We start from the raw sequence: 26,706 nt of genomic DNA, 5'->3' as shown, positions 1-26,706 counted from the left end.
GGGCCGTTGCAAGGACTAAACAAGATGACCAGGATAAAGGGCAGAGCAGTGCCAGGCACACAGCAAGCTCTCCATGGGAGCTAATTGTTACTCCAAGTATCATTCGCCCAAGCTCCGAAGACTCTTCCACCTCATTCTTTCTAACAGCTGCAGATTCTGTGGTATGAATACAGCATACATTTAACCAGTCTCTTATTATGGAAAAGTAAGTTGTTTCTAGTATCCTTTTCTTCTTTTAATTTATTTATTTTTGGCTGCGCTGGGTCTTTGTTGCTGTGTGCGGGCTCTCTCTAGTTGCGGCGAGCAGGGCTACTCTTCGTTGCGGTGCGTGGGCTTCTCATTGCAGTGGCTTCTCTTTGTTGTGGAGCACAGGCTCTAGGCACGTGGGCTTCAGTAGTCGTGGCACACGGGCTCAGTAGTCGTGGCTCGCGGGCTCCAGAGCGCAGGCTCAGTAGCTGTGGCGCACGGGCTTAGTTGCTCCGTGGCACGTGGGATCTTCCCGGACCAGGGCTCGAACCCATGTCTCCTGCACTGGCAGGCGGACTCTTAACCACTGTACCACCAGGGAAGTCCCTCTAGTATCCTTTTGTAACAGAAAAATGCAGCAGTGAAGATCCTTGCACAAACATCACTGCAGAAGCTAAAGCAACTCTACTCCCACCAAGAGGGCATGAGGGTGGGGCACCCCATGCCCCCGCCAGTCCCCCCTGTGCTGTGTGAGGCTTGGAGGCCGAACGAGCACATGAGCAGCACCCAAGCCCAGGGTGGCGAGTCAGCAGGACGCCAGGCTGTGTGTGGCTGCCAGGCTCCTGCCTGCCCCATCCCAGCTGAGCCCCCCGGGGCACCTGCCCTGACCCCCTCACCTCCCACTGTGTCCCCCATCTGCGTTTAGAACCCTCTTGCTTTAGCTTCACCTGGCACGTGTTTATTTATAGGGCAGATAAGGCCCGGAGAGCACCAGCTCAGCCAGCAGGCCGCCAATCCTTTAGCCCCAGGAAAGGCTCCATGACCTACATCAGCCAGGGACACGAAGGAGAACGCGGGTCTTGCTGGAGCAAGGAGAAGCATGTGCAAACCCGAGAAGAACTGCGCCGTGGGGCAAGCGGGGCCCATATCGTGCCTGTGTGCGAGTGCTTGCTTCTCCATGGGATCTGCATTCAGGAGAAACCACAGGGAGACCCAGGTCCAAGGCCCATCCTGTCTGCCGCAGCCCTGGGGCTGTGCGGGGCTTGGAACCCCGTATCCTGGGGAGAGAGGCGAGGCCTGACCAAACAGGCATGAGGCTCCCCCTTTCTAAAACCAGGAGGTTCCCAGGACAGAAGGTGGCGCACGCTGCATCCGGTCTGGGGAACGAGATCTGGCTGTACACGCAGCGAGGGTTAACTTTCAGATGGTTAACTTTTATCTGCAAATACACGGTTCATACAGGCAATATTTGTGGCTACATGACATAGATTGTCAAAACAGCTAAATAAGCAACTTTCCAATACAGCCATCCAGAAGGGGAGCTTTGCAGACGACCAAGAGCCACCCCCCACCGAACCGGTCATCTCCACCCCACGGGCCATCGGACTCTGCCTGGCCCAGCACTAAGTGGCCACGTCCACAGAAGTGCAGCTTCCCTTGGAAGCCCAGTGTGGGGAGGGCCCCTAACTGGATGCCAGACTTCCCCGGCCTCGGCCGAGGAGCCCCTGGGAGCAGACACCTGGCTGCTGGGGGTCCCGACGCCGCTCTGTCATGTCAGGACTCCACGCAATAAACAGGAACAAGCTGGCTCCCGCCTCACCGCCAAGTGCCCCTTACAGGACAGAGGACTGAGGCATGGAGGTGTTAAGGGCCTCCCCCTCCCGTGACCCAAACCTAGGCATCCACCACAGCACCATCCCCCCTAAGAAGTTCCCTGCGTCTGAGCCATTTCCTCCTCTTGAAAAGCTCTCCCTGAGATTATAAACCGTCTTGAAGACGCTGAAGATCAACCACAGCCGTCAGAAGGTCCTGCTAGGTCCTCGAGTCTCCAAGACAAGAGCATCAGACAGCGGGTCACCCGTGACGCCGCAGAGCCCTCTCCAGGTCAGCGCACAGCCCCACGGCCCGCCACCCGGCACGGGCAGCCCCGACCCTGAACCCCAGGACACCCGATCCCTGTGCTCGTGACCTTCAAGGGTGGGGGGCCGAGCACTAGCGAAACTGGGGGTCCTTTCTGAGCTTCTGGGTTTCCTCCCTTCAAATGTCTCCGAAGGAGAAAAGGGTTTCATCCTCATGGTTTTCTCCTGGTGGGAGAGGGCAGAGCTCCCCTGGTCTCTGCAGGTTACCAGATGGTCCTGCTCGGGGCCGGTCCCTTAGCAAACACGAAAACCACGGAAGTGATCAGAAATTAACGGAAGCCAAATGGCCTTCATCCAACTGAATGAATGAAATGTATCTTGCCCTGTGCTGCCCTGGATATTTATGGTGTTTATTCCCATCTTTTCTAGGCCTGAAGATTCCTGAGCTTTCGCCAGGCTGTCCTGTCACTGTGACAAACATGCTGGCTGAGGCCGCTGTGCCTGCGATTGCATTTCCCCCCTCCAAACGGAACAGATCAGACATTACCCAGGCAGTATTTATTTTAGGAAGTCTTTTCATTATGGCGATGTAATATGTCAGGGCTGAGGCTCCGTGGGCACCCTCCAGACCTCCAGGCTCGCTCATTATCTGACACACGCATACGTTCCTGCCCTGTGCTGAGCGGCCTGGCCCACCCCCGAAGCCGGCAACCCAACATCCAAGTAGATTAACCGATGAAAGTTCTGGAGGAAGGACAGCCTCCGGATGGAGGCGAGAGGCGGGCGCTTCGTGCCGAAAGTGCTCCGAGGAGGAGCAGAGACATGGGGGCTCTCGGGGAAGGGGAGGCTCTGGAGAGGTCCCAGCCCAGCACCAGGCGCCACGCCCCAGCCCAGATGTGCAGGGTGGGTATGCAGGTCGTCCAGGACACACAGCTGACCCGCCCGCTGCTAACTATGCCCACGACTGCCACTAAGACACGTGCAGAGGGAGGGGACTCCCTTTACTTATCAAAAACTAGTGTTTATAAATTGTACACCTATGCATGTATCTAGTCTCCCTGGACTCAGGGAGACTGAGGTCCAGAGAAAGTAGGCAATCTGGTCACTCATAGTAGTGTGAAACCCCTTACTTTTTTTCTGTTACTCACAGATAATTTAATGATACGGACATTAAATAACTCCTTCTGGGGTCCCTGGTCTGAGAGAAAAAACAACTTTTAGTCTCGATTTCCTTTTTCCAACATACTGAGGGAATCTGCAGGGTGTCAATCGTATATGCCTGACTTATACTGCACAATTTGGGATACTTACCACAAATACCTCAACAAATGCTTCCGGAGCAGCTCATTCTCTCACCTGTCACACTTCACACAAATACTGCTTCAGCGCAGGGGCCTTGGGGAGCACTGCTGTGTGGTGTACTTGAAAGTTGCTGAGAGAGTAGACCTTAAAAGTTCTCATCACAGGGAAAAAAACATTTTTTTCTTTTTCTTTTTTTCTTGTTATCTATATGATGGATGTTAACTAAACTTACTGTAATCATTTCACAATATATGTAAGTCAAGTCATTACGCTGTACACCTTAAACTTACATAGTACTGTATGTCAGCTGTATCTCAATAAAACTGAAATTGAAAACCATAAACATTCCTTAAAATAGCCATTTGTATTCTTTTAATCCTGCAAACTAGTAACCATTTTTTTCAAATTTGGAGAACTGATACAAAGTTGCCAAATCTTTACAGTTCCAATTTTAAAATGCTTAAAGAAAAAAACCCTACCACAATCACTTCTTAAAAGAAAAATCACTAACAACAAAAAAAGAGAATATAATAAATTTCTTTAAGTCTTTCGAAGTGAATAGATCTGACCTGATGGAAACGAGTCACTCGTCGACCCTTTGGCACCGCGGATGTCAGGTCTGCCCCGCCCCCACCAGGTGCTCAGACCTGGTCCTCGGGGCAGCCCAGGGGAAATGATCCACGCCAGTCACTGCCGGGGTGCACGTCCCCCGTCCTCTCAAGGTTTCGGGCTATAAATCGGGCTTTGTAAGGGAGTGTGGACTGACTTCCAAGAACTGGATCTTCACTGAGCAGCCTGAAAAGAAATCAAGTTTGGGCCTTCACAAAACGGAGGGCGCACCCAGCCCCGCCGTCCTGACACTCAGGGACCTGATGTGACATTCATCGCTGCAAGCTGGGGAAGACGCCGGGGAGCCAGGCGAGGGCAGTCTGGCAAGCCTGGGAAGAGACGGAATCACCCTGACCAGCAGCGGAGGGTTAGCAGAGGCCCGCTTGATGCTGACGCCCCCGCCGTTCTTGCTACAGAGGAGGCGTCCTCCCAAGAGACCCAAGAAACCGTGGTGGCCGCACGGCCTGAGAAGCCCCTCGGGCGCTGGCTGTCCTCCCCACTGGCCCAGACCACGCTGCTGTCCCCCTTGCTTCCAGCAGCGAGCACACATGGTCAGTCTGAATTCTAAGCCCGCCAATGCCACCTTGCACCTCACCCCTGTCAGAAAATTCAGAGCACCAGGCCCGCAAACGGGGCAGGCCAGGACAAGAGCGATGGGAAAAGCCTGCTTCAAAAGATCAGGAAGCCTCTGCTCAGAGTAATGTTGCCTTCCTGCCCTAGAGCTGCAAACAGTGTGTGATAAGCCCCATTTCCAGGGCATTTCACTCATAAAGCAGGAGGCCCGGGTCTGCCCTGACCCCTGCCTCCCTCTCTGGCTTCACTGTCTTCAGGTCTCAGGACCCGGGCTGCTCCGCCAGGTCTTATCACAGGGGTGCTGCCCCAAGACCTGGAGCCCCACATACCAGAAACAGGGGCAGCCTCTGAGCCAAACCAGAGCCGTCAGAGAGAGGAAGCTCACAACTCCGGGCCACAAATCTACCAGAGATTCAGATGCTGTCCACTCACAGCCTGGGCCGTGGGACCAGAAGGTCACGACTCGCCGAGCATCACACGTTGGTCTGTGCGGTCAGGACAAGACAACTGAGCGCTCACACCCCTGCCGGCACCACCAAGTGTGCAAATCTAGACAAGAACCCTTCCTTCTCACTCTCGTTTCCTTTCCACAAACACTTCACTTTCAGTTTTTCCTAGTTCATTTAGGACACAGTCCAGAGAAGCCCAAGGTCAATTCCAAACACAAGCCATGCAGAGAGCACAGAGCAGAGAAATCGAGAATAGCCTTACAGGCCCTTGAACTCACTGCCAGTCAGCACAGGCACCTAAAGAGGATGGGTCACCTTTTAGCCACTCAGTGCTGATACACGGAACACTTTATAAACTGCTAGATTGAGGTCAATGGTGGTTCGTGGCCAAGGAAACAATTCATAGCACAGAAGCTGAGACGTTTATATCTTTTTAGGGATGGCTCCTCCGTTAGGGATTTACAGAAGAGCTTTCTTCTCTCACCTCAGCAGCTACCCCGTGCAAAGCCCCAAAGGACCCAGACAACAAATCACAGAGGCCATGAAGGACGAGCAGGTGGGGAGGAAGGCCAGGACACAGGAGCCCTGCCTTTCCAAACGCCCGCCCTGGGGCCACCACGTTCATACAAAAGCGTTTTGCAAGGTGTGTTTTCAAGCTGGACCTGACACTCCGCCTGCAGAGTCTTCAGGTTCTAATCGGGTCCCTCTTTCACTTCTTTTATTCCGCCTGTTGCAGGGTTTGGGGTTTTTGTTTGTTTTGGCGTGCTGTTATTTTTTAGTAAGGCCCGTGTTCATCAGCACAGCTAATGAGAAACATGGGAAACATCTATTTCTTCAGGGTCCCAAAAGGTAAACGTCAACTTCGTAAGTGCTACTTCCATTTCCTGGCAAGAATTAGGAAACAGAACAAAGTGAATATCCATGGAATAAAACACGTAGTACTTACACATGGAGGTCTTCTCACACGGGAAGCGCTTTCCAGATAAGGACTTCCCAAACCAACAACGTGTGTGCGGCATGGAAAATCCTCCAGTTATTAAGTGAATTAACTTAAATAAAATTCCGTTATACGACAAGCACTGGGAATTTACAGGAAAGAGGCCCCGGTGATCTTCTGGAAGCAGGGAAGGTTCTGGAGGGCAGGAGAGGTTCTGGGAACAGGGAATGCTCTGAAACCACAGGTAATTAGTCAGATCCATTTCACCCGCCTTCACTAATCCAGGTCGTTTTAGGATCTGCGTGTCCCCCAAGCAGCACGTAGCCTAAACAATAAGATGTTTGCCTGAGTTGTTTTCCAGGAACCTGGAATCAGCTGCGTCTAGTTTGAGCTGAGCTGGTTGAGACAGGATACGACCACCAACCCTCCAACTGGGCCTGCGCGAGTGTCCACTCAGTGACCTTTTGAACATGCAGAGGCCTGTAGCCCAGTTACACCTGCGCAGAACTACGATTCCCGCACCTTTTCCCAAGCACCTTTCCCCACCCTCCCCATGCTTCCCAGGCTTCGGACCGCCCTCCTTCTTTATTTCTTATCCCATAGATACCCCCGAGCCCCTTGCCTTCGGAGAGGCCTGCCTTGCAAATAAACCCTCTCTTTGCTGCCAACCTCAGCATCTCAGCATTTTGGTTGAACCTGGTGTGGTAACAGTTTGGGAAGGCAGGGAAGGTTCTGGAGGGCAGGGAGACACTGACTTGTTTGTGTTTGCACATCCAGTGCCCAGTATAGGGCCTGGCACACAGTACGTGCTCAGTCCACTGCAGCGGTAAGAGGTTTTTCTACGTGGCTAACTGTATAGTTCAGAGGAAAACTGACACTCTTTGTTCATGAGAATAGAGAAACCTGACAAAGGATAAATATCTAAATTTTCCTCAAAATGTACCACTGTCCCTTGGTATCCATGGGGGGATTGGTTCCAAGACCCACCATGGATACCAAAATCCACGGATGCTCAAGTCCCACGTTTGGGCCTCTGTATCTGTGGTTCCTCATCCATTGATTCAAACAACCACAGATTGTAGTGTAACGTATTAATCGAAAACAACCCACATGTAAGTGGATTCACACAGTTCAAACCCATGCCATTCAAGGGTGGCCTGTCGTTTTGTTTAGTCCTGGGCACAGATGTGAACTGTGGCGCTGCCTCTAAGCTCTAAGGATGTCGCCTTCCTCCACAGAAGCCTGGTTCTAGCTTCCGTCTGGTGACTAAGGACTGAGGGCCCTGAGAGCCTTATCCAGCCAGGATAAGATGGTTCGCAGCTGGACCTCTGTCCCTGCGAGGCCTGTCCTCTCTCCATTGAACCGCTTCTTGTCCACAGCCCACTGGGTCCCAAAGAGCACCACAGAGACACTCCAAGGGGAAGTAGGGAGCCCTCCCCAGAACTGGCTGATGCTCTGATCCGTCTTCTCCTAGAGTTCCACCCCTAACTCTTCACTCTGATTCTTTTTCTATCTCCTGCCCCTTGTCCAGATTCTCTTGTGTTCTACTGGGTTAGTCAAACGCCTCAGTCCACCACTAACGGACACAGAACTCCCTCTGGAATCTTTGGCATTGAAATAGCTTTAGATTTGGTCTTCAGTAGAAAGCAATTAAGCTAACGTGAAAATGGTGGTTTCTAAATGAAGATGAGAGCATGGTATGGGTCATTCAGCCCACTGATTGATGCCGGTAGAGGAAGCTCCCACACGTGAGTTTATATTTTCTGAGTGATTTACATTTTATTCCAACTGAATAAGCAAACCTCACTTCCTGACATTTTCTAAGCTGAAGACTAGTCATTCACTCATTTTGAAATGTTCTTAGAATGAGAATCTGAATTTTATAAAGTGTTATTCTGGAGGTTAGAGTGATGCATAATGAATAGTAAAAGAAAATCTGCTGCTTATAATGTAGAAATGTATTCCCTTCCCTCGGCCCACTTTTATAAGAATAGTTGATAGGAATTAGTCATCGGATAATCAACAGTCCTTTGTATTTCACTGGCTTTTTATGCCAACCCAGAGAAATGGGGTGGGAACAAGAAAGGGAATCTGCTTCCTGGAGATGCACGGAACATCAGCTTTGGGTGCTGACGAGGCCAGAGAGACGTTCAGATAGTCAAGAAATTTTCACAAGAAGATTATGTATATTTGTGAAAAATAGTCATTCTTTTTTTTTTTTTTGCTGCGTTGGGTCTTCGTTACTGCACTCGTGCTTTCTGTCTAGCTGCGGAGAGCAGGGGCTACGCTTCGTTGGGGTGCGTGGGCTTCTCATTGCAGTGGCTTCTCTTGTTGCAGAGCACGGGCTCTAGGCACGCAGGCTTCAGTAGTTGTGGCACATGGCTCAGCAGTTGTGGCTCACGGGCTTTAGTGCACAGGCTCAGTAGTTGTGGCGCACGGGCTTAGTTGCTCTGCAGCATGTGGGATCTTCCCCAACCAGGGATTGAACCCGTGTCCCCTGCATTGGCAGGCAGATTCTTAACCACTGCACCACCAGGGAAGTCCCCAAAAGTATCACTTCTGAAAATAAAGAGTCCAATCCCAGAGTAACTGGAAGGGAGTCTGGAAGAATAACTGGGCCAGTGTCCCGACTTCCAGCAAGTGTTCGCCCACACTTCATGTCTATGTTTATTCTGCCCGTGAAGACTTCCAGACCAAGAGAACCCCCCGTATCCCTCCTCAGGCTCTGTCTGGGTCAGTCTGGGAGGCTTCGTGATCACCACATCCCCAGGTCTGAACCTCCTTACTTAGAAGTTATTTATAAATTGATGAAACTGGACCAGGGAATCTTTTCCAGCTCTCAAAGTCTATAATTGGCTCATTCATTTATTCAGCAAATATGACTGAGTGTATATATTCAGATATGCCCACCATTATACTGGCTTAAAACTAAGTGTTTCTGATATATGGGCTCACTCTGCAGCCGCACGAGGTCTGTGGCAAACAGGCCCGGGAGTTCTTGTGCAGAAGGGTGGACCACCCTCCACTGGTCCTCTCGATGTGCTGCCGCTCACGTGTGCCCGGTGACGTGACTGATGATCCATTTTAACTAAACACAATATGAATCAGATTTGAAGGGATTCTTGCAAGGAAATCATGGATTGTTAATGACGACACTATCACAGAAAATGGGATGAGCTGATACTTCTCCTAGTGGGAGCTCTTCAGACACAGTGAGGTCAAAGGAATGGCAATTTAATCAGACCCAACAAGGAAGCAGTCAAAAAGATGAAACATCATCCTCCAGACTTTTTCAACTATGGATTTACACACATTATCGTTAATGGTAGACACTGTTCTAACTGCACTTTGTGCCTTGAGACAGCAGATATACCCTGAAGCCACTGAGATTGAAAAGACATTTAAGAAGTAAGCATCTGAAACAATATTAATAATTTTAGTGAGAAAAAAGTTTTTGTACCTTCGACAATAATAATTAATCACTGGCAATGTTTAATCTCTCATTCTTTTAAATTTATTTTTAATTTGTTTTATAATAAGCATTAATTCAGTAGAGCATGTAGATAATTTGCAAATATATATACACATACGTGTATACCTCTACGTGTACACATACACATGGCGTGGGCCACGTCCATGAGGTGAGGTTTCCAGCAGAACAGTGACAGGGTCAGATTCTCGGGGCGGGTCCCCGGTCACTGCACCAGAACTGGAGAGCATGCAGAGGAGACAAGACTTCTTTGTGTTACACTTTGTTCTGCCACCCCCATCAGCCCTCCTCTCCCTCTCCTGCAGGGGAGCACACAGCCAGCAGCTCCTCCCAAGCCCCCCATCTGCATCGGGGCTCCTCAGCCAGCCCAGCTGACCTTCCAGCCAGTTCAGCTGACCTTCCAGCCAGTCCTCCGGGGTGGGGGCATCCTGTGCACTGAAGGACATTCATTCAGCATCTCAGCCCCCTCTCTGGAGGTGCAGCAGCACACCTCCCACCCCAGCTGGGACAACCAAAAATGTCACCAAGACAGTTGAGACCCCAGTGGAAAACCACTGGGTTACATAAAGGAACTGCACACCCCCTTCTCCAGGGGAAACTTAAAACAACCCTGCGCCTTTTTTCAAAGGACATATTCTTCCCCCTTTATTCATTTTAACAGCAAAGCAGCAGCTTTTGATATACTGGAGGAACTATTACACCACTTGAAACACATACACCCATACCCACATCGAACCTTTCAAAATAAGGCTTTGATTTTGGAGCCAGGACCCATTTAATCTTCTACAATCTTTGTGAAACATCTTATTTTATGTAAGATCACCTCTAACAATCTGGAACATTCTTTTTTTCCCAGTGTTTGACTTTAAATGTACCCTGGATATCTGATGTTCTTTAGGAGTTCCTAAAGAAAACATTTAATCATTAAACAAATGCTACATATTCTTCAACTATATCCCCTTAGACCAAACATATCATTTTTTAACATCACCAATAGACTGCTTAATTAATGTACTGACATGTCAATAATGTAGTCTCCTAGCACCCTAAAATGGGTTTCACATCTATGTTTCACTCCCTCAAACCTTTGGAGAGTAAGAACAGGCAGATCTACAGAAATGTCCAAATCTTCAGCTTGAATGCACATTTTCATCTTCTCAGAATAGCACTAAATCAACATATTCTTTCAGAACTACTTCTTCTCAGAGACAAAACAGATGTAACCAAGCAGGATCTATTTTCATTGCTAAGTATTGATACTCTTTAACCCGTACACACTTACTATATTTTTTACTAACAAGGTTTTCATTCCCAGACTGTTCCTTTGATATTGCATTGGTCCATTCTCCTAGACATTTGGTTGTCATATGAATTCCGTACAATGGTTTTCAGCACACCACCCATGTCATTTACACCATCTTGGTTATACATCTGTATGTACACATCCACATCTTCTATGATGAGGGTAAATTAAAATCTAAGTTCATTATGATATGTTAGGAATAAACAACCATTAGAAATTATCACAGAGATTGGTTCAAGATGGCGGAGTAGAAGGACGTGCTCTCACTCCCGCTTGCAAGAACACCGGAATCACAACTAACTGCTGAACAACCGTCGACAGGAAGACACTGGAACTCACCAGAAAAGATACCCCACATCCAAAGACAAAGGAGAGGCCACAAAGAGACAGCAGGAGGGGCGCAATCACAGTAAAATCAAATCCCATAACTGCTGGGTGGGTGACTCACAAACTGGAGAACACTTATACCACAGAAGTCCACCCACTGGATTGAAGGTTCTGAACCACACGTCAGGCTTCCAAACCTGGGGGCCCGGCAATGGGAGGAGGAATTCCTAGAGAATCAGACTTTGAAGGCTAGCGGGATTTGACTGCAGGACTTCGACAGGACTGGGGGAAACAGAGACTCTACTCTTGGAGGGCACACACAAGGTAGTGTGCACATCGGGACCCAGGGGAAGGAGCAGTGACCCCAGGGGAAGGAGCAGTGACCCCACAGGAGACTGAACCAGACCTACCTGCTAGTGTTGGAGGGTCTCCTGCACAGGCAGGGGGTGGCTGTGGCTCACCATGGGACGCTGGCAGCAGAAGTTCTGGGAAGTACTCCCTGGCGTGAGCCCTCCCAGAGTCCGCCATTAGCCCCACCAAAGAGCCCGGGTAGGCTCCAGTGTTGGGTCACCTCAGGCCAAACAACCAACAGGGAGGGGACACAGCCCCACCCATCAGCAGACAAGCTGATTAAACTTTTACTGAGCTCTGCCCACCAGAGTAACAGCCAGCTCTACCACCACCAGTCCCTCCCATCAGGAAACTTGCACAAGCCTCTTAGATAGCCTCATCTACCAGAGAGCAGGCAGCAGAAGCAAGAACTACAATCCTGCAGCCTGTGGAACAAAAACCCCATTCACAGAAAGATACAAAAGATGAAAAGGCACAGGGCTATGTACCAGATGAAGGAACAAGATAAAAACCCAGAAAAACAACTAAATGAAGTGGAGATAGGCAACCTTCCAGAAAAAGAATTCAGAATAATGATAGTGAAGATGGTCCAGGACCGAAAAAGAATGGAGGCAAAGTTAGAGAAGATGCAAGAAATGTTTAACAAAGATCTAGAAGAATTAAAGAACAAACAAACAGAGATGAACAATACAGTAACTGAAAAAGAAAATACACTAGAAGGAATCAATAGCAGAATAACTGAGGCAGAAGAACGGATAAGTGACCTGGAAGACAGAATGGTGGAATTCACTGCTGTGGAACAGAATAAAGAAAAAAGAGTGAAAAGAAATGAAGACAGCCTAAGGGACCTCTGGGACAACATTAAACGCAACAACATTCGCATTATAGGGGTCCCAGAAGGAGAAGAGAGAGAGAAAGGACCCGAGAAAATATTTGAAGAGATTATAGTTGAAAACTTCCCTAACATGGGAAAGGAAATAGCCACCCAAGTCCAGGAAGCAGAGAGAGTCTCATACAGGATAAACCAAAGGAGAAACATGCCAAGACACATAATAATCAAATTGGCAAAAATTAAAGACAAAGAAAACTTATTGAAAGCAGCAAGGGAAAAACGACAAATAACATACAAGGGAACTCCCATAAGATTAACAGCTGATTTCTCAGCAGAAACTCTACAAGCCAGAAGGGAGTGGCATGATATACTTAAAGTGATGAAAGGGAAGAACCTACAGCCAAGATTACTCTACCCAGCAAGGATCTCATTCAGATTCGACGGAGAAATCAAAAGTTTTACAGACAAGTAAAAGCTCAGAGAATTCAGCACCACCAAACCAGCTCTACAACAAATGCTAAAAGAACTTCTCTAAGTGGGAAACACAAGAGAAGAAAAGGACCTACAAAAACAAACACAAAACAATTGAGAAAATGGTCATAGGAACATACATATCGATAATTACCTTAAACATGAATGGATTAAATGCTCCAACCAAAAGAAACAGGCTTGCTGAATGGATACAAAAAGAAGACTCATATATATGCTGTCTACAAGAGACCCACTTCAGACCTAGGGATACATACAGACTGAAAGCGAGGGGATGGAAAAAGATATTCCATGCAAATGGAAATCAAAAGAAAGCTAGGGTAGCAATACTCATATCAGATAAAATAGACTTTAAAATAAAGAATGTTACAAGAGACAAGGAAGGACACTACATAATGATCAAGGGATCAATCCAAGAAGAAGATATAACAATTATAAATATATATACACCCAACATAGGAGCACCTCAATACCTAAGGCAACTGCTAACAGCTATAAAAGAGGAAATCGACAGTAACAAAATAATAGTGGGGTACTTTTACACCTCACTTACACCAATGGACAGATCATCCAAACAGAAAGTTAATAAGGAAACATAAGCTTTAAATGACACAATAGACCAGACAGATTTGATATTTATAGGACATTCTATCCAAAAACAGCAGATTACACTTTCTTCTCAAGTGCGCACAGAACATTCTCCAGGATAAATCACATCTTGGGTCATAAATCAAGCCTCAGTAAATTTAAGAAAATTGAAATCATATCAAGCATCTTTTCTGACCACAACGCTATGAGATTAGAAATCAATTACAGGGGGAAAAAAACATAAAAAACACAGACACATGGAGGCTAAACAATACGTTACTAAATAACCAAGAGAACACTGAAGAAATCAAAGAGGAAATCAAAAAATACCTTAAGACAAATGACAATGAAAACACGGTGATCCAAAACCTATGGGATGCAGCAAAAGCAGTTCTAAGAGGGAAGTTTATAGCTATACAAGCCTACCTCAAGAAACAAGAGAAGTCTCAAATAAACAATCTAACATTACACCTAAAGGAACTAGAGAAAGAAGAAGAAACAAAGTCAGCAGAAGGGCACTCTTTCACATAAGTCACAGCAAGATACTTTTTGATCCACCTCCTACAGTAAAGGAAATAAAAACAAAAATAAACAAATGGAACCTAATGCAACTTAAAAGCTTTTGCACAGCAAAGGAAACCATAAACAAGACGAAAAGACAGCCCTCAGAATGGAGAAAGTATTTGCAAATGAATCAATGGACAAAGGATTAATCTCCAAAATATATAAACAGCTCATGCAGCTGAATATTAAAAGAACAAACAACTCAATCCAAAAATGGACAGAAGACCTAAACAGACATTTCTCCAAAGAAGACATACAGATGGCCAAGAGGCACATGAAAAGCTGCTCAACATCACTAATTATTAGAGAAATGCAAATCAAAACTACAATGAGGTATCACCTCACACCAGTTAGAACGGGCATCATCAGAAAATCTACAAACAACAAATGCTGGAGAGGGTGTGGAGAGAAGGGAACCCTCCTGCATTGTTGGTGGGAGTGTAAACTGATACAGCCACTATGGAGGTTCCTTAAAAAACTAAAAATAGAATTACCATATGATCCAGCCATCCCACTACCAGGCATATACCCAGAGAAAACCATAATTCAGAAAGACACATGCACCCCAATGTTCACTGCAGCACTATTTACAACAGCCAGGTCATGGAAGCAACCTAAATGCCCATCGACAGATGAATGGATAAAGAAGATATGGTACATATACAGAATGGAATGCTACTCAGCCATAAAAAGGAACAAAATTGGGTCATTTGTAGGGATGTGGATCGATCTAGAGACTGTCATACAGAGCAAAGTAAGTCAGAAAGAGAAAAACAAATATCGTATATTAATGCGTACATGTGGAACCTCGAAAAACAGTACAGATGAACCGGTTTGCAGGGCAGAAACAGAGACACAGATGTAGAGAACAAACGTATGGACACCAAGGGGGGAAAGCGGCGGGGGGCAGAGGTGGTGGTGGTGGGATGAATTGGGAGAGGGAGACTGGCATTGACATGTATACACTGATATGTATAAAATGGATGACTACTAAGAACCTGCTGTATAAAAAAGTAAAATAAAATGCAACAATTAAAAAAAAGAAATTATCACAGATAGAAAATAAGTGATTCGGCTTCCTAGTAGACTAAACTAAGAATCTAATCTTTATTCTGAAAAATAATTTTTCCATTTAAAAAAGGTTTCTTTACTCAAGTCATCAAAATGCTTCCTCCTGCTTAAATTCCCAGTGATGAAAAACTCACGTAAAAGAGCATTCTCTGGGCTTTCAGCAACCACACTTGACGTGCCCTTTGAAGTGCTTGCCCCAAACAAGACAAAAGCAAACAGGAGACCCAAGGCCTGGCATGGCCACTTCCGGGGAAACAGACGCTGGCACAGCCAGGGGCTGGGCCACCCTGCACAGGCACCCTGCCTGGCTCCTGTCAGAGAGGAATTCAGCCCACACCTGGTTCTGCAAGAGATGGAAGCCTTGGCTTCTGATACCACAGTTTCCCTATTCCACCTACACTCTGCCAAAAGCCTTTTTTTAAAAGCATATTCCAAGCCCTGGGTGTGACACAGAAGTTGGGCAAAGAACTTGGAATCCTTGCTGGGCAAGGCCCAGAGCGTGCCCCCCCAGGAGGACTCCACCAGGACCCCAGCCTCACCATCTGCTCCCCACGGGACATCCCGCTGGCACCTCTGCCTCCCCTCCCCACAGACACGCGCTGCGGTTTCCTCTGGGGAGGGACGCGCGGCGGGACCCCCGGCGAGGACAGGAGTGGGGTGCAGCCTGGAGAGGGCTGGGAGTGAGCTCCCGGAGTGGAGACCAGGGACCACAGACGGGGGGAAAGTCAGACCTTCCTGGGGGGAGGTTTCTGGGCGGGGCGGCAGGGCAGCGAGCCACAGGCCACACGCGCTCACCTGCGGGGCACCAGGGCTTGTCCCTGGCAGGAATGGTCAGGCAAGGTGGAAGACAGCCAGCTCAGCTCCTGACCTCCCACCGCCCCACCGATGGGCCGGATCCCCAGAACCTGAGGAGCCTGACGAAAACCAGGAGCACAGCGAGGGAGCGCCTGTCCCCGCCATCCTTCCTCCGAGAGAAAGGCTGCGGGGAAGAAAGGGTGGACCTGGGGAGCAAAGCACAGGAACACACTGGGGCACTGACCAGCGCCCAGCAGATACCTCGCAGCAGGAATCTGACAGCCCACGCAGGTGGAAGGCCCTGCCTTCCCACAGGCCTGCCAAACACGGGGCGGCGAGACTCGCCCCTCAAACTGCAATTCAGAGGGCAGGCGACCGGCCAGAGTCACCGGGCTCCCCTCGGGAGAGCGGGGATAGGGGTGGCCAGCGGAGCCACACAGGCAAGCAGAGAGGGACAGCCTGCAGTGACCGCCGGACACCAGCGGGGACTTGGTGGTGCCAGGACCACGCACCCCGGGTCCCAAATCCGAAGGCCTGAGCCCAGGGCCCACAGTAGAGATGCAGCGGAGTCGGACCCGGAGGCAGCGAGGCCCCGGCTCCGCGGCTACCGTCACCGCCGCGGCCATCTTCTCCGACGGACCGTGCGGCACAGAACATCCCCAGGTGAGCGGCGCAGGCGGTGGTGGACTCGGGAGCCGTGCGCTGGGGGAGCCCTCTCTCCACGAGAACCGGGCACTGCGGGGCCGCCGTGGACACTGCGTGTGGTGCCCTCGCAGGGCGGCCACCGTGTGCTGTGTCAGGCGCAGAAGGCAGACGTGCTCAGCAAGTTGGGTCCCGAGTGCTGCGTGTGACCCCCAAAGCATCTGCAAGGTGTGTGAGGCCTTCAGTCTCTACCGTCAAATATGTTTATGCTTCGGTGACGAGACAAAAATCCAGACACTGAAAAACAGTGCCAACTAGGCATGTCAAATATACCCCCAAAAGTGCTCTGATTTCTGCATTTATCAAATATCAAATATTATTTAAAAGGAAGTGTTTACTGTGTTTGAAAAAGAGTATGGACCATCCCTTTTTATTCCACTCTCCACTCAAACATGTCAGAATTCGTATGACTATTTACGCCCTCTTTCTTTTATTCAAGGGCCTTAAGCTCTTTGAAGGGATGACGTAACCTGCAGACGTGTTATCACTGTTATTTGTCCTCATTGGTACAATATAATGAGTAATGCATTCTAGCTGGGCTGGTGACTGTTTTTTAAATACGCTTCTCAGAAAACATAAATCATATGACTTTGTTTGTTTGTTTGGCCGTGCCACAAGGCTTGTAGGATCTCAGTTCACTGACCAAGGATCAAACCCGGGCCCTCTGCGGTGAAAGTACGGAATCCTAACCGCTGGGCCACCAGGGAATTCCCGATATTACTATTTTAAATGGTAATGCTTTTGCAAAAACCTCAGTGGTCAATTCAGCTGAGACTTGGACTCAGCAAAGTCGCACTGTTTTCAATGATAACAATATTCCACCCTGTCTGGCCACCAAGCTGGAGAAACCTGGAGCTTCTAAAAACAAGTAGGGTTACAACTAGGACTGCCATTACCAAGGGCTCTCCCACCATCTCATAAAATCTTCTCAAAAACATAAAGAATTTGGTATTTTTCTCATGGTATAAATTCAGAGTGGTTTAGGTGAAGTACTTTCATTTCTCTTGACTCCTGTTGTGCGTGCAAACTGTAAAGATTACCAGATGGAAAGATGAGGCAGGCCCTCAGTCAGTCACATGCCCACCTGAAATGGTATCTTTTCTCCTGTAATTTGTGTCCTGGACCCATATCCACTCAGTCCCCACCACGTGTTTGGAAACTACTGGAATCCTCTCTTGGTTCAACGTGGACCATGTCATGGAATCAGGGACCAGGATGCCCTGGGGAGACAGGTATGAGGCTGGGGAAGGCTCAGTCACAAGGCTGGGCCCCGGTCTCCCGGAACTGACCCTGGGACTTCCCTGTGTTTTGCTTCGGCAACACTTAGCTCAGATGCAAGTTTGGTGATCTGAACCTTGGCCTATTTTCAGGCAAAACCAGAAAAGGAGATTCAAGAAGACCCGAAGTATTTTTTGGTAAAAGCCACGTGCCTTTGCAGGACAGAAGATGGCTTGAGATGGGAAGGCTGGGGGACGGGAACTTGCACTGCTTCTTCTCCAGATTCCCATTCCCACCCACCATGGAGAAATTGTGCTTTCTTTCGCTGGTCTGCCTCGTCTGGTGCCATTAAAATACCAGCTATTTCAGGGAACATACATATCACTGAATTGGCTTCAAGCCGTACCTCAGGTTAATTACTGCTCTGAGCTGGATTAAAGCCACAGCCCCAGATGGAAAAAGCATCAGCCTCCCAGGGCCAACTTTAGTGGCTGCTCCGTCCATTTATGAGTTGACTATATTTCACTGCTAGAGTCAGAACTGACTTGTACCATTAATGTTAAGTCCTCTTCCCTTTGGCAGCCAGGTCAGCCTTTCTTCTGAAAATTCCTTCCGCCAAACAAACTTCTAAACACATCCTTTGTACTGTACGTAGGACATTGCAAAATGGGCTTTTAGGACCATGAGGTGACACAGACTGCTCATGTCACATGAGGGAAGCTTCATTCTCTTACCTGCCAGCACACCTCAGGAAAGAATAATGAGTAACCAGAATGCCCCATCCCTTGCCTGTCTACCACTCTAAATGTCAAGCTTAGACGGAACCTACTCTTAAGTTTTTCTTATGAAAGTAATCTCTCCTTCATGCCTTACTCCGAAGTACACTGTTTGGTGTAACAAGTCTCAAATGAGAGCTAGCTTCTTTGGTGTTTGTATTACTACATTTTAAAAATCTGATGGAAACCCAGAGGCATTCTGAACAGAGTTTATGGACACATCAATATGTGAACGCTATGGTGGCACTTGCACTCCTGCCATCTTCGGAAGGCTAAAGGTGTCCAGAAACAAGTCATCCATTTCCAAACATCAAAATTCTCCAGAACAGCTAACCAAATAATTGAATCTGATACTCAGAACAAATCCCAACTTGGAAAATCAATGTTCCCCGCCCCAGACGTCCTTGTTCTTGTGGAATTAGAGAGACAGGTTCTAACATCACACAGAATCCTTCTGCTGGGACCTGCATCCTACAGAGGTGTCCCTGCCCCACCTTGGGGTCATCTGCTGGAAAAGGTCAGAGACCCAGGACCCAATCCCAGCACTCGGTGTCCTACAGCGTGCTTCTTAGCCACTCCAAGTCTCAGTGTTTCCATCTGTGAAATGGAGATAGAAACGCTTACCTATCAAAGCTATTCAGGGGTGTCCACGTAACCACATGTAGAGTGCTCCCGGGGTTGCCAGGGTTCAAGGGACAGAGGGAGAGCACGGGGCAGTGTTGGGGTTATGGAACTGGGCTACCTCCTGTCACTGGAATCTATACCTAGAACCATATACCAAAAGGAAAACTCCATTTCACTGTGTGATCATTTTTAATTAAATTAGAAAGAGAAATCACCCCAATTTGTTTTACAACTATTAGCTCATCCCCTCCAGCCCATCACACCCTCCAGCTGCCCTCACGGAAACCATTACTAGTCACACAGGCTGAGAGGGCGTGTGTTTATGTTTTCTGAATCACAGTCAATACCACTGGAGAGAACAGATAAAACACAAAATAAGTAAACCAAATGCCCTCTTACCCACCTCCACACAGGAGAGTTAACGCCAAGTGATCATCACAAAACCCTCAACAGCTTCCTTATTTCTGCACATCACACACGGAGGGCGTTTTATAGGCCCTGATGTTTCACACGTCAGCACCTCTAGCCCAAAGTTCAGTTTCTCTGGCTAACATGGGAGTCACCTACTTACCACAACTAACAAAGGAAAATGTCACTTAACATGTGACCATGAGTGTTTCCAGGAGAACCGCACCTCTTTTCACTTCCTGCCCTAGATACTTAAGTAGTGATCCTGGCCAAGTTGTTGGAGCACGAGTTAAAAGAAAAAATTTCCTTCTGCCTTCCACAAACTCTGTTTCCAGCCAGCAGAAAAGTGCATTGACTGTTTCCTGCTCCTCCAGTTCTCTGGCCTCCTATCAACCAAGATTTGAAAAATAAGTCCAGCTGGGTCTACATTTATGAAGGTCAATTTAGACTAATGTGAAAACAGCTGCCAGGTGCTCTTATGTGGCACAGAGAGTTATCTGCCATGAATTCAACTGTCTGCTTTCTCAGGAAATGGAACGTCTTGTCAGAAGAGATGAGATAGGTTCTCAGTCAGCTGAGCCTCAGCGGGCCTGCGTCTACCGGGATACATCTAGATAAAAAAAACCCTTTTGTCCACTTTCTTCTTAAGATTTTTTTCACCTCTCCACACATAAAGAATCCTTAAACTAGCAATATTTGCACATAACCAGGCATATCTTAAATACCTACCACCCAAAACCAGAGGTTCTTTTAGTTTGGATCACATTGAGTTACAAACACCCTTTCATAAAATATGTTGAAATTCTAAGGTAATGCTCCAAGAGGTCATGGTAATGGAAACCCTTCTTAATAAGACCATATGCGTAATGACAGCTCAGCTGACCCCACCTCTCCATACTTCACTCCACTTCCTCACCCCATATTCCTAACTTTCAAAAATCCTAAGAAAAGTGGATAAATAACTGCATTTTCAAGTTAGGTAATATTGCATGTAAAACACAGAACAAAATAAACTCAGAATGCATAAATTATTATCACGTAAAAGAACCAATGACTGCCACAGAGTTCATCAAAACATATGCCCTGGGGTGATGAGCCCTGGGTTCCATCCTGCCTGAGCTGCAGATTCACTGTGCCGCTACTGCCCTTCTTCACGGGAAGCCAGGAATCCAACAAGTCTGCACATCTCATGGGGTACAGAAATTATCAGCGGAGACCAGCACCACCACCGAGAGGAAAGTAGAAAGCAGACTACTACGAATTTAGCACACCCCCTGCACCTCCTTGGTGGGTACCACTGATGGTGATCTTGGTAACCAGGTGCAAAAAGAGATCAGCTTTTAAAAGAAGAGATGCAAGATGCTGAGATGCACAGCTAAGCTTAGCACAGAGAGGAAGCCATCTAAAAACCTCTGTATTTCCCTACACATTCCTCCTGAGTCTGACACGTTGAACTGCCATCTCTGGACACAGGAGACAGCCGCACCACAGTTCCACCCAACGCCTCTGCATCCGTGGGTGAGCCCACTGTCTGGTACCTCCCTTTCCCGGAAGCCTGGGGTTTTCCCTGTGCCCCAATCCTTCTGCACGGGGACATCAACCAGCACCTGAGGCTGTAGGAGCCAGACCAGGAGGAGGAGGAAACAACAGGCAGAGAAAGGCTCACAGCCAGAGAGAAGGCAGCAGGGCTCTCGGGGGGAGGGGCAGGCTGCTCATCACCATAAACAGCCAACAAAATCAACAGCTCCGGACCCCAAGAAGCAAAGATGGATTTGTGCTTTTGTGGCAGGAAGGATGCTTTGATTCAAAAATAAACGTCGTGCCATCTAGGTGACAAAGCAAGCCGACTCCTGCTCCGGGAGTGGGCTCACTAGCGAATGAAAACTATGTGTGGGCAAATCGAGAGGCAAAAACAAAGGAGAAAAAAGAAACAGCCGCCCATCTTCAAAGCCAGGTGCACCGGGTAGGTCTGACTTTGGATTCTCCAAGAAAAAATTGCACGAAAGGTTGACTCTGTCCTTTGGCAAAGGAAATTCATTTTTCTTTAGCAAAAGAGGAAGATCTTTAACATGACTGCCCTTAAACGTGGAGGCTGCCAGAGCAGGTTCACAAACTGGCCTCCCTGTAACTGAAGAATGGCTTAAAGACAAAAGGCTCACGTTCGCATCATCCTTATGGAAAAAGTACTGAGCACCTGAACAAAAGGACGTCGTAAAATCACAGGGAAAGGCAGAGGGAGGGAGAAGGAAAACCCAAAGATGGACTTATACAAAGAGAATCACTCAGCTGCCCAGGACAGCAATGCCCAACACAGCAATGGTGTTCTAGCTACAAACAAAGTTGAGTCATATCATTGAGAAGGGGTGCCTTATTCCTGCCCCATTCAACCCTGATAATAGTGTCACAAATAATGGGACACCTTGTGCCATAAGGGAGCCTTTTGCACCAGAAAGACATGGGCAGAATGGGTGGTGCAAGGTCAGGAAGCTTAAGTGATTAAGGTGGAAAGGGTGCACTTGAAGAGAAAGGGAGAGGTGCAACATCCACTGTCAGTGGGAAGCTGCCATCAGCTGCCGTGGAAATAAGGCCTCGCCATGGCATGTGGCTCAGAGCAATGAAGTTAAACTCAGATGCGGTAGTTTTGTCAACCCAGGGTTTCAACAAGAGCTCCTTCACTGTCTAAATATGAAGAGGCCCCTCGCTCAAGGTAAGGCATCTGGTGCAAAAAGAACTGGTCTTAGGTCTTGGTGACATTTGACCCTTTATTCTAACCTACAACTTCATGGTGCAAGTGAGGAGCAAAAATGTGTTATCTCCTTGAACCACGTGTTGTATAGGCCTTAACGTGAAGTTGAGTGTGAAGAGCTAAATTAAAAAATAGGTACAAGTGACATGGTTGGGGCCAGATCTAAGGTCTCTGGTGCATCTTTCCTGTCCATCATTATTTGGAACACTGTAGTTGGTGGGACCACTAACAAACAAGTTCCAGATGGCTGAGAAAGAGAAAAATAGTAGCATATGCCTTTCATGGGTGACCACGGTTCCCCGTGCACTTTCTGGAGACTGTGTATGTGAATCCTGAGGATAAGGCAGCAGCCCTCCGGGTGAGGACGGCGCATGGACATAAGGCTGGGTGAAGAGAACATTGGGAGCGTACATAGGTAGACACGGCTACATGCAAGCCCGGGTTGGGGCCCCAAATGGGAAGACCACACTTCCATCTGACTACCTGTATACTCTGCCATGGCAGTGTCCAATCATCCCTGGATACAGCAGGTTAAACGGATCACCTGGAGTCCCTGAGACAGTTGTAACAATGCCTGGGCCCCTAATGTTGTCCCACATCAAGACTGCATCCAAGAGGCTCCCTTGGGCCACATCGTGAACAGAGGGGGAATAAGTCACCCCTTCTCAGTGACATGACTCGACTTTGCTTGTAGCCGGAACTCCACTGCTGCGTCGGGCAGTGCTGTCCTGGGCAGCTTAGCGATTCTCTTCTCTTCACATGTGTCCAGCCCTGGGTTTTCCTTGCTCCCTCCCTGAGCTACCAACCCCCTCCCCACTTCCTCCTTTATCTACGATTTCTGAAAAATGCTATGAACTGGCAATTACAATGGAAAGAGGATAGTCGAGGACCAGCCTCGCCCTCATCTCGTAGAAGCTACCTTCCCTGCAACACTGAGTGGCCAGTGTCAGCTGACCCTGGCTCTCCCTGACCGTGTGTGTATGTGGAGGGTGGCATCTGGCGAGCTGAGCAAACAGCTCTCACGTGAGGTGATATGCCAGTTCCGGCCCGACAAAGGAGGGAACACAACCCAGCCAAAGCAGACCAGCCCGCAGCTCAGCCTTTGTTGCTGATCTGGGGCAAGGCCCTGGAGCTCAAGGCAGAGTGAGCCAGGCCCCGGACCCTCCCCAAGCAGGGCTCACCTGGCAAGGCTCACCTGTGCATGGAGCGGCCCCCAGGGCCCAAGGTGACTCTGACAACAGGACCCCAGGATGTGGCCAACCAGACACACCCTTCCACCCCAGGACTCCACCCCAGCAGGAGAGGACCTCCTCCTGGATCCAGCTCTGCCTCCAACTGTGCCACGCTGCCCACCAGGCCAGGGAGTGAGTGTGAAGACCCGGAAAGCAGAGAGGGACTCAGGGCAAGTGGCCGCATTAGCGAGGAGTCTGGGGAGACCGCCTGTCCACCGCTCGCTGCAGTTTCCGTTTGTTTGGGACAGCGACGCCCAAGGAGACCAGAGGCAGGAGGAGGCGGTGGGCGGCGGAGCGAGGTCCCCTCCACCACCCTGGACCTGGAGTTGCGCTCAGTCTTGTAGCACCATTTATTCCGGCCTTGAAGCCGCAGGCATGCCGGCGGCTGGAAGGCTTCCTGCACACAAAGATGAGCGCGGCGGGAGGGAGGGGCCCGACTGCTCCCGGGGCGGAGTGTCAAAGGCCACGCCTGCAGGAAGGCGATTTGGGGCGCTCCCCGTGGCGCTTCCCACCCTCGCCCTCCCACTCCCGTCACGGGAGGAAAATGTCCGTGCGACTGCGAGCGCCGGCAGCGGGGAGGAGGCCGCAAGGGGCGGGAAGGACCCCGCGGGGGACCAAGGCCGGGGGAGCGAAGGCCCCGCGCCCCCCCGGGCGCCCCGCCCGCCCCCCGGCGCGGCCCGCGGCGCACGCGGCACGACCACGCGGGGGTCGCCCACGCAGAGCGCGCTCCCACCGCCCCGCGCCCGCCGAGGGCCGCAAACCGAGGGGGAGTACGGGCGGACCCGCGACGCCCGCGCGGCCCTCACCTCCTCCCCCACCCGCCCCTCATCTCCCAGGCGCCCCCGACACCGCCTTCTAGCACCGAGAAACCCCCGCCCCCACTCGGGCCCCCTCCGCCGCTCCCCTCAGTCACACGGCAGCCCCTCCCCAACCTCGACCCAGACCCCGACCCCACTCACCGAGCAGCCCCGGCAGCGGGCGGGCGCGGGGCGCGGGGGCGGCGGGCGGGGCGCGCGGCAGCAGCAGCAGCAGCAGCAGGAGCGCGAGCAGCGGCCCCATGTCGGCGGCGCTCAGTCCATGGCGGCCGCCCCTCCCCGCGCTCCCGGCGCTGCCGCGGTTTCAGCACCGGACAGCGCCACCGGCCCCGCCCCGACACGCCCGGCCCCGCCCATGCCCCGCCCCCAACACGCCGCGCGCGCCCTCAGGCCGCGCCCACGCCCCGCCCCCTCCACGGGGAGCGGTCCGCGAAACGTGCTCCGGCCTGCCTGGCCCCCAACCCCGCCAAATCTCTGCGGGCGCCCAGCCCCCCACGTGCTCCGCTCTTGGCCTCCTGCTGCCCTGTGGCCGCCGAGCCTCCCCGGCCCGCCTGCGTCCCAGGGCTTCCTCGACCCTTCCGCCCCTGAGGGCGCCCAGCCCCCGCCCACCCCGTACCCCACGCCGGCCCAAGACCTGAGTCGGAAGCGCACCTGCTGCGGGCAGTGCGGGCCTCCCCAGGAAGGGGCTGGAGCCGCGCAGGGCCTGCGGGTGTGGGGGTCCTCAGTCTGGGAAGGAGCGGCTGGGGGAGCCTAACCTGCGGGGTCAACGGGAACGAAGGCTGCGGCCCTGAGCTCCAGCCCGCGGGGCCAGGATTCCACAGTGGGGACCCTGCCCTGAGGTGGGGTCAGCGGGGGCCCTTCCCTGCTCCCTGCAGCCTGCCCTCCTCGGGCCACCGTCCGAGGGTCCGGCAAGGGGCGCTGGGGCCCTTGCGTTCCTCCCCAGGAGACTTCCACTCCCTAAAGACCTGGGCACAGCGCGGGGTCCCTCAGCAGATGGGGGCTGTGTATGTTTGAGAGAGGAGTGGGGGTGTGCGGGGCTGAGCTGAGTGTCCCCCGCACCCTGCCCTGGCTTATCCCCTCAGTCACCCCTCTCTGCTGGCTGGTGTGGCTGACCCCAGGGTCGGCTGTGCCCACTCCCACCCGTCCCTGGCCCCTGCCGGGCCCTCATCCAGGCAGGCTTCCTGCGGCCTCCCCACCCCAGGCAAGGCTGGGCTGCCCAGACGCTGGGGCTGGGGGTGACAGCTCGGCCAGCCCACCTGCATGTGGGACTGAACACTGGGCCCGACTGTCCCACAGACCCCAGGCCCGTCCGCCTCCGGACCCTGCTCGGCACCCTCCGTGACGCAGCACCCAAGAGAGCACTCCCCCTCCTGTCTCCCGGCCTAGCAGGCGGGCCCAGGGCACCGCCCCCCAGAGAAATTGCTGTCCACCCTGTGGGGCCACCGTCCCTCCCCAGGATGCAGCAGCCGCCACCATCCATCGTGGCCCCACGGCACCCCACAAAGGGTGGCCCACCGGTTGGAGAAAAGCACTGGCGAGTGGGCTTTTCAGGGCACAGCTTGTTCATCGCGTTATTCTCCGCAGCCAGACCTGCGTTAGCACCGTGCTGCTCTCCCCTCAAAGCATACGAGCCTCCCGGAGTGGACGCACCTGCTGAGATGCTTCATCCCCAGACTCGTCTGAGAAAGGATCCAAGAGGCTCATTCCTCAGCCACGCTGAGCACCCCGCCATCCGCAATGGAAGCCCATGGGGCTGACCCCAAATGGGCGCTCTGGGCATGAGACCCACCCCGGTGAAGGCCTGAGGCTGACAGGACCTCTGTCCTCTGATGTCCAGAGGGCTGACTGGTGATACATTTGCTGACGGAAGCAACAGGAAAAGGCAGGGAATAAGACCAGGGTGGGCTAGAAGGTAGAGCTCATTCGTGACAGGCTGTTAAGCGATTCGGAAGCACGAGGGCGGGGCGTGAAACCGCCCAGCAACGTCTGTGTGATACCAAAGGGCCTAACTCCACCTCTTGTAGATGCAGGTCTCCGTCGTCAGGTGCCTGCCTGACAGGCGAATCGGAGGGCATTTACAGGTTGGCCTTGGTGGAGGACCCAGAGGAGCCAAGCCCCTCCCGAGCCCGCGCCCTGCAGGACTGCTGCCGCTTGGGGCTGTGGTGCTCCTTCCCGGGCATCGTTACACGGGCTCCAGAAAGAGCACGGCGGGGTTCGTTCTTTCCTTGTTTGCCCGGCTGCTGCTGACGGTGGCTTCCGGAGCCAGGTCCTGCGTCACCCCTGGGCCCCGGCTCCAGGACTCTGGCAGTCACAGCACAGTTGGAGGGAAACACCCCAGAAAGGGAAAGTGGGGGACCAGAGGCACAGGAGGGACCGCAAAGAAATCACAGCAACAGGGCATGGGGAGAAGCACAAAACCCACGAGGAGGCGCAGGAGGTTGCCCTGCTCTGAGCCGAGCA

General features: G+C 50.9%; 1 protein-coding gene across 1 annotated transcript in view; it reads right to left on the bottom strand.

Moving 5' to 3' along the window:
* The window catches only part of PTPRN2 (protein tyrosine phosphatase receptor type N2), a 693,051-nt gene extending 668,544 nt beyond the window's left edge, over positions 1 to 24,507 (bottom strand). Inside the window, exon 1 of the mRNA XM_032644042.1 lies at positions 24,391 to 24,507. Coding sequence (XP_032499933.1) covers positions 24,391 to 24,490 — 100 coding nt within the window. The 5' untranslated portion in view covers positions 24,491 to 24,507. The remainder of the gene's footprint in view (positions 1 to 24,390) is intronic.
* Positions 24,508 to 26,706: the final 2,199 nt, after the last annotated feature.

This window comes from Phocoena sinus, chromosome 9 (genome assembly GCF_008692025.1).
Source record: "Phocoena sinus isolate mPhoSin1 chromosome 9, mPhoSin1.pri, whole genome shotgun sequence".
Taxonomy (NCBI): Eukaryota; Metazoa; Chordata; class Mammalia; order Artiodactyla; family Phocoenidae; genus Phocoena; species Phocoena sinus.
This window is presented reverse-complemented; position numbering and strand designations above follow the sequence as displayed.